The following is a 7,956-nucleotide window of genomic DNA, read 5'->3' on the forward strand; positions in this document are numbered from 1 at the left end:
ATATAAAAATGTAATTACTCTCAGAGGCACACGGTATTTCTGTTTTTTTAGCAGCTTGCTTCAGCATATAGGTTAGGTAAATATCTCTCTCGGAGACTATGGTGCGATGGAGGTCAGGAAATTCACCGATCATTTCAGCCATCATCTGTTCCAATAAATCCTTCTGTTTACATTTCTCCACATCATCCTCACTGAAGTAAAAATACATTAAAAAAATAAAATATGCACAATTTAACTGAATTTGAAAACTGCGTTAAGTGTGTTGGTGAGGGCCAGGCCTTGAGAACAGATTTTCTTACCTTATAGGGTCCGACAGGGAGCACAAGCCCCAGGCAAGCTTGACCTTTTGCCAGAATGAAAGTGCAGCAATAGCTCTCTTGAATGTTACAGGAATAGGTCTATCTCCAAGGTGAAACTTGCAAAAAGGCACTTTGCTGGCCTGCAAGATGTCCAACAGAATATTGTCTCAAGGAATGAACATGATTATATATATGTTCATTAAAACAAAAACCACAAATTCCACAATGAATGTTTGTTGAAAAAAAAAAAAAAAATTACATTTTACAGATACATATTTTACATTGCCATATCTAAATTCAGCATATAGTTTCAAATGGAGAACGTACACTGTCAGGCAACCATGTTAACACATAGTTGAACTGTAAATGAAAACACTAATAAGCTTAATCCAAAAGCAACAATACTGTGCTAAATGGAGTTGTAGTGGCTTTAAAATTCAAACAGTGGAACCTTGTATAGTCCTCGTTGCAGCTAACCGAAAAAGCAGTAGAAACCTATAGATAGACTATGAAGTTGTATCCTTTCCCTGGATGACACCAGCCCTTTAACAGGAGCATTGGGGTGTTTTGCCCTGCTCTAAACTGCAAGTCAAAGTGCTGACTGACCACCGTAAATACCCTAATTTGCATAACATGATTTTTCTACGTGTGGCCTCCTTCTCATATTAATGAATGAGGTGACTGATGTCCCCATCCCATCTGTGTTGCTACTTCTCTCACACTATGGTTGATGGGTAATGTAGCATGAATGGCCAAATCACTTTTGAACTTGCACACGCAACTCAAACATGGGTGCACAAAACAAGAAGCGAAAGTTACGACATGCACAGATGTAAGATTCCAGCACCTCAAATATCTTATTTACAGGACATTTATGGAATGAATTCTTTAGCAACTGCACTAAAGGGGGAATTTTGATAAAATATTTTTTGAAGGAGCATTTAGTTTCATCTTAAAATGCCTTAGTCTTTATATGAAAAAAACATGGAATGAGAAAAAAGTAACACACCGCCAAAAGAAACAAGGGTGTTGGCCTGCAGAGTCTGTAAATTTCACTACACTACAGTGTAGTCAAATAGTAGTCACCATACATCCAGTCCAAGGAAACCACACGTCACTGGTTGCTACCAAGCAGACGTCTTTACATACAGTGCAAGACCAGTGGTCTTGCATTGCATACAGGGATGCAGGGAGCCCACAGTGCAAAGAGCGGAAAAGTGGGCCAGCTGCTGGGGAATGAGGAAAAGGGTATTTTTTTTCCTCATTCCTTTCCCCCTACATTAGACAAGTAGTTAACCATTGCTGATGGTTTAAAAGGAAAACTAGGAGGACATAAACTAGTGTCCTCCCATGACCCAAAGCTCAGTATATCGCGAGCTAAACAGGAAGATACCTACAAGAAGTCAGAGTCCAATTGGGTCATAAAATTCAGGGAGTTATGGGGGGCTATAAAGAGTTATAGGAAGGAATAAGTCTCTCACTAGGCTTGTTTAGCTTACTGCCTCCACAGGTGCCTATACAACTCTGTGTCCTGTTACCAATAGAGTCTTCATTGATAAAATGCATTACAGAATTCTTATAAAAATATAAATGCACATTTGCTACAAACAGAGAAATAAATGTCTCACCTCTTTGAAGGCCTCTCTGAACTCACCACCTGGAGCCATTCCCAGCTGTTCTGTGATGTGTGCAGACACTTTCAGCAGAAGAATTTGCATGAGACCAGACATAACTCCATTCTGGCATAAGAACAAAGGAAAAGATAAATCTCCAAGACAAAAAAACTGGTTATCTATAAAATGGAACCTTCAGTCTTACAAATAGTCTTTGAGAAATATTGAACCTAACCTGTTATACTGCCACCCACAGAAGGATTAGACACTGGTGAGCCAAAAAAAACAAAAAAAACCCCACAAACTGTTGGCCAGCCCAGGATAACCCCTACTACTGCCAGAATGCCTCAGTTTGGTAGCAAAGCAGTACCAAGATAATGATCATAAACACGTAGTCCATTGTGGAACAGGTTCCATCCTCCAAGAAAAGGATTTTTACAGGGAGTACAAAAATCCTATATTCTCTCTCATCCATTGAGATACACAGGACGTCTAACCTTCAGGGCATTCAAAAGCAGTCCAACTGCTAAGAGTCCAACCGCTAAGAGGCCCAAGAAAAAAAACAACGGAATGGGTACGGTCTGACTTGTCCCACAGCGAAAGAATGCTGTGTTATAGAAATCTGGAGTGAAACAGAGAAAAAAAAAAAAAACTACCTGGAATGAAGAAACATCAGGCCCAAGTCTCTGAGAAAAAAAAAGCAGAGTCTGACTCCTAAACGGTATTCTCGATTTCTTAAATTGGAGAGTCTGAAGTTTTCCCTGTGGAAGGAACACTCTGGCCTGAATTGTGTCCAGGACTAGACCCTAGATCAGGGGTGGCAAACTCAGGCCCTCCAGCTGTGGTGAAACTACAAATCCCATGATGCATCTGCGAGTCGTGCCCGTGGCTGTGAGAATCTTGCAAAGCCTCAAGGGACTTGTAGTTCCACAACAGCTGGAGGGCCGGAGTTTGCCACCCCTGCCCTAGATAGTGTACTCCTAATGATGAGGAGTCAGCCCCAGTGACTATTTCTGACGTTTTAGGATGCACCTGAACTGCTACAACATCTAGGCAGAGCCCACACTAGTCGTTTCCTCAACAGGAGGTTCGGCTAAGTATCCTACAATGGGGTTGCCATGAGAATGCACCCCAGGGCCAGTGAATACCTGGGAGGTGCAAATGAGAGGCCGTAGGGCAAGGCCACAAACTGGTAGTGTAGGGACCCCAAAGCAAAATTTAGGAAATAATGATGCTCTAGAAAGATAGGGACACGCAGGTATACATCCTTGATATCCACAAAAAGCCAGAAACTTTCCCTCATAAAGGAAGGCAATAATAGACCAGGTGGATCTCATGCTGATCATTATAGAGATCAAAAGGTAGGGCAGAACCTTTGTGTTTGGGAACAGTGAACAGAGTGGAGTAAAATCCTTGAAATTGTTCTGCCACAGAAAATGGGGCAATGGCACCTCGGTCCAGAAGACCCAAGAGGGTTTGATTGAGAACTGCTAATCTGTGCAGGGACAAAAGGAAGGTTGGGAGGTGAGTAACTGAGGAGGGGACAGGGAGTGAAATTCCAGTTTGTAGCCCTGGAATATTAGCTCTCGAACACATGCAGCAAAGTAGCAAGTTGTCCAAGCATCCACAAAGGCTAACAAATATTGTCCCACTCTGGAAATTGGGGGCATACATGCATACAGAGCAAGGTTTGTCTAAGGATTTGGGAGACCTTGCGGGTGGACTGGAAACAAGGCTTTGAGGTTCGGGAAGATGATGTCAAGGGAGTGGAGAAATAAAGAAATTGTTTCTTAACCCCTTCGTGACGGGAGACGTATAGTGTACGTCCTGTCACTTTGTGCCTATATGACTGGCCACGTACACTGTACGTGACGAGTTATATCAGGCTTTGTAATGCCGGTATTTGCTGATTCTCAGCATTTAACAGTCATTCATTAATGTCTCAGTATTGGAGGCATTAATTAATGAAATAATTAAGCTTTTTGTAAAAGCTTCTTCCTTTCATTAATGAAAGAATGAAGCCGTTACATGCAAATAGAGGACCTCAATTTGCGATCCCGTATTTGACAGCTCAAAATAGCAGAGAGGCAGCAGTGACTCACCTCACCTCTCTGCTATTTGTTTTGACAGCTTGAGAGCCTGATGTTTAGATACATTTCACTCAAAAGATACAAGAGATACAATGTATATCTTTTGAGTGAAATGTATCATTTCTGATCGTCTAGGCACGATCAAAGAGCTTTTAGTGAGATCTGAATCTGACTAAAGTCAGGATCAGTCTCTAAGGTTATTATTAGCTGTTCCTAAGTTTGGATCAGCCTAATAGCCAAAAATAAAATAAAAAAGTTAATTTATCAAGCTGTCATAGTGATTGCTTGATATAAACTGACAAGAAAAAAAAAACTTTTAATTTTTTTTTTTTTTTACAAAGTGTAAAAAAATAAAAATAAAGTGTAAAACAAAATAAGGAAAATATAAATTATTTATAAATATATTTTTTATACTATAATTAATATAAAAAATTCTAAAAAAAAATAATAATAATCAAAACTTGTGAAAAAAGTGTTTTCTTCTAGTTTTTTTCCTCATTTTTTTTATTTTATTCAAACTAAGTGAGGGGTTAGGTACACATATGTGATATAATTATATAGCCCTATCTGTCCTTAAAAAAACTATATATAATATGTGTGGGTACATTTAGTAAGAAAGTATATTACTGCTGTGGAAGAATCACACAGCAAAAATGTAAAAAATGTGTCAGTCATTTATGAACAGAACCTGAAAACTAGCTCAGTCATGAAGGGGTTAACGGTCAGAGAGGGCAAAGACTTGCAGTCTATGTCTCTTCTTCTGAGGAAGATGGCTTCTCTAGCAACCAGTAGCATCTTTGCTAATGCTAGCAAGAATCAATGTCCCTTTAAAGGCCAAGCAGATCAAAAGCTTCTTACACAAGGTTTTTGCAGTCCAGCACTTTACCCAAAGTTCCCTTTGCATGTGTATAAACGCAAGACCCATGTGAGAGATAGTCCAGTGAGTTTCAAATAGACCCATCACAACTGAAACAAAGCTACAGCCATTTGCTCCACACATTATATAAACCAAAAGATCAACTTCAGCTGTCCCACGATTTCTTAAGGGATTTTGACAGTCAGCTAACAACTAGGTGATATGTCAAACTCTTGCTTGACTGTAGTAAAAATCTAATTTAAAAAAGAGCAGAGGACCCAATCATCCCCGACATAACTAAAAAGAGAACTCCAATGACTGACAGAAGCAGAGCACATTATTTCAGGCTGCAGACAAGGGCACAATCAGTAAGCCTGCTGCAAGCATACCCAAAGCAGTTAGTAGAGAGAGCTGAGGGCACCTGGTACAACTGGGCTGTCCCCCCTATGTCTAGAATGAGACGTGTGGTAAGGCTATGCACAGCTCAGGGTAAGAGGCAAAGCCTCAGATACTCTTGTAAACCGAAAAGCTGGTAGCATGTGAGGGTTAGATACTTGGAGGTGACTGAAGTCCACTGTAAGTGGACAGCAGGAATGGATCGGAGACTGACGTTTTAAAATGGTTATTTGCAATGTTTGCAAGCAGGAGCAGCAGTGGGGAGATTGTTCCTTGATGCAGTATGACAGGGAAGAGAGCACAGATTGCACAAGACACTTCACCTAGAGGGGTCTGGATGCATCACTCCAAAATCAGGCTGAGGGCAGCTGTGCTGGATAGTTGCAAAAAGCAGAGTTATGCTGGTAGGAGAGGTTATCCTGGGCTGGCCTACACTTATTTTGTTTGCCAGTGTCTAATGCTCCTGTAGGCAGCAGTATAACCCAAATCTTAAAGACTCAATGGATGCGAAATAAATATATATATTTTCTACTACCAATGATAATCATCACCATCATTATTATTATTTTTTTTACACTACATCAGCAAAATTAGTGGTTTTCCTTGAAGCAGAATACGGAACTATAGTAACACCAAACTAATAACAGAGCTAATAGACCTGTAAAAATTGCTCTTTCAAAGATCCCAAAGTCTGCAGCACACCCTGTGTTTAATGAAGGCGAACAGAAGAAAATGCCTGTTCTCATATCCAAATAGCTTATACACATTATCTCTCTATATGTATGTGTATGCATACGTATGTAACATAGGAGGTTTCTCTGCATACGGCTAGTAAAGTTTTTGAAATTTACCATAATAGTGAATGGACTGGCTATAGAGGGATCACGGTGACCTAACTGGCCAGCATGAACTGGTCAAATCCAGAGTGCATGTCAGTGACCAGACCTGAGACTGTTGCTCTCCCGTCACTCAACTGTGTCAGTTTAGCCCATATGGGCACTACATGTCCATTAAGGTATACTGAACGAACAGAAAAAAGTAACTAAAAGAATTCAAAAAGGCATTACTGCACATGCCAATACATCTAAAAAAAATAATTCATAAGTAGATTTATGGTGATCTGCTTTCTTTGGGTAAATGAAATCTATTCTAAGAGATACAGATGAAGTTTCAGACATACTTTAGTGATGTTTATGATGATGATAATAATAATAATAATAATAATAATGATAATAATGATAATAATATATATATATATATATGACATTGAACAGAGACTGGTAAAGCAAAGTCGAATACCACTGCAAAATGCAGAAGGAGTAAAAAGAAAAAAAAAAAAGAAGATACCTGTTTAATAGCTTGGTGAAGCTTCTCAAAATTGATTTCTTTGGCTTCTTTCAGTAAGGTCTCTTCATCCATCTTTAGCATGGATACTCTATACTGGCATAGCTCAACCACAACAACATCAGGCTGTACTTCCTGAATGGTCTGAAAAAGAAACATAAGCCTTCAACATTTTATACAGCAAACGTTTGTCTAGTTACACCTAAGATCTGAGGAAAACACCACATTTTACATGATCACCTGCGGATTACACTTAACCTTGTGTTCTGTCACAGCAATATACTGCTGAATAATCAAATGTCTTATCAGAATGCAAATTGGAATCAATCAACAAAAAGGACCAACAGTGTAAAAGCTGGCTTGGCTATTACCTTTACCACATCTTGCTTGCTGCTGTCACTAAAGTGAGCAGTGCCTACAATGTACACTTTGCTTCCATCCTCTGTGCCAAGTTCTGTCACAGTTTCTGGAAGCGATGGGCGCTTCTGTCTTTTCTTCATTTTCATTTCCCACAGAATCCTAAAAGCATCAGCATCCGCTAGAAAAAACAAAAAACATACAAAATGATTAACACTAATAGGTTTAATAGAAAAAATTAATTACTTTGATTAAAAAAATTAAATGGAGGGTGGAGGCTGTGGCCACACTCAAATGGGGACATGTGTTCATGGAATGCAGCCGCACTCCACAGGTTTTGAAGAATAAATTAATTTTTATTGTTAGCCTATACGCACTGTACACTGCAGATCACTTCCTCACATCACAAAATCTTTTACGTGTTTCACCAACTCAGCTTAGTCATAGAGGTGAAGCTATTCATTTACATCAGGTTTTTATACAAGGAAATTGCACCCCCTCATACAGGTGTGGGCCTAATTGCAAGCAGCCAGATCTCCAATTTAACCACAACGATTGCGGTGTATAGTGCATATGGGCCAACAATAAAAATGTATTTATTCTTCAAAACCTGTGGAGAGCGGCTGCTTTCCATGCATATTTGTGAGGCGAGGACGCACCTTTTTTGCCTGCACCTGAGGTATGACTTATATGAGCTGGCAGGGGATTTGGGAGTGGTGGATTATATATTGAAACTACCGGGGAGATATCAGTGCCATTCTTGGTCTATACCAGTAGCAGGTAGCATTTTGAACTTGAGGCGCTCGAGACTGGGCAAATATGAAAATGGTCCTTATGTTTTGATTGGAGGACCAATATCTAAAAAGCATGTTGACCCTTTTGAAGGTGAAAAGGATAGGAATATTGACGGCTGGGGATAAAGTGCTCTGCCCAGGCTAAGGCCTAAAGATAAGCAAATAGATTTGCAATTTACTGTATCTCCTATATCTCCCTCTGTGCTC

General features: G+C 39.7%; 1 protein-coding gene across 1 annotated transcript in view; it reads right to left on the reverse strand.

The window, feature by feature from the left end:
* Nucleotides 1-7,956, reverse strand: part of TRABD (TraB domain containing) — a 25,937-nt gene that overhangs the window by 423 nt on the left and 17,558 nt on the right. Inside the window, exons 4-8 of the mRNA XM_018576722.1 lie at nt 6,970-7,136; nt 6,602-6,742; nt 1,928-2,038; nt 300-439; nt 19-191 (exon numbers count right to left, since the gene is read on the reverse strand). Coding sequence (XP_018432224.1) covers nt 19-191; nt 300-439; nt 1,928-2,038; nt 6,602-6,742; nt 6,970-7,136 — 732 coding nt within the window. The remainder of the gene's footprint in view (nt 1-18; nt 192-299; nt 440-1,927; nt 2,039-6,601; nt 6,743-6,969; nt 7,137-7,956) is intronic.

Source organism: Nanorana parkeri, unplaced genomic scaffold, assembly GCF_000935625.1.
Source record: "Nanorana parkeri isolate BGI_ZX_2015 unplaced genomic scaffold, ASM93562v1 scaffold75, whole genome shotgun sequence".
NCBI classification, from domain to species: domain Eukaryota; kingdom Metazoa; phylum Chordata; class Amphibia; order Anura; family Dicroglossidae; genus Nanorana; species Nanorana parkeri.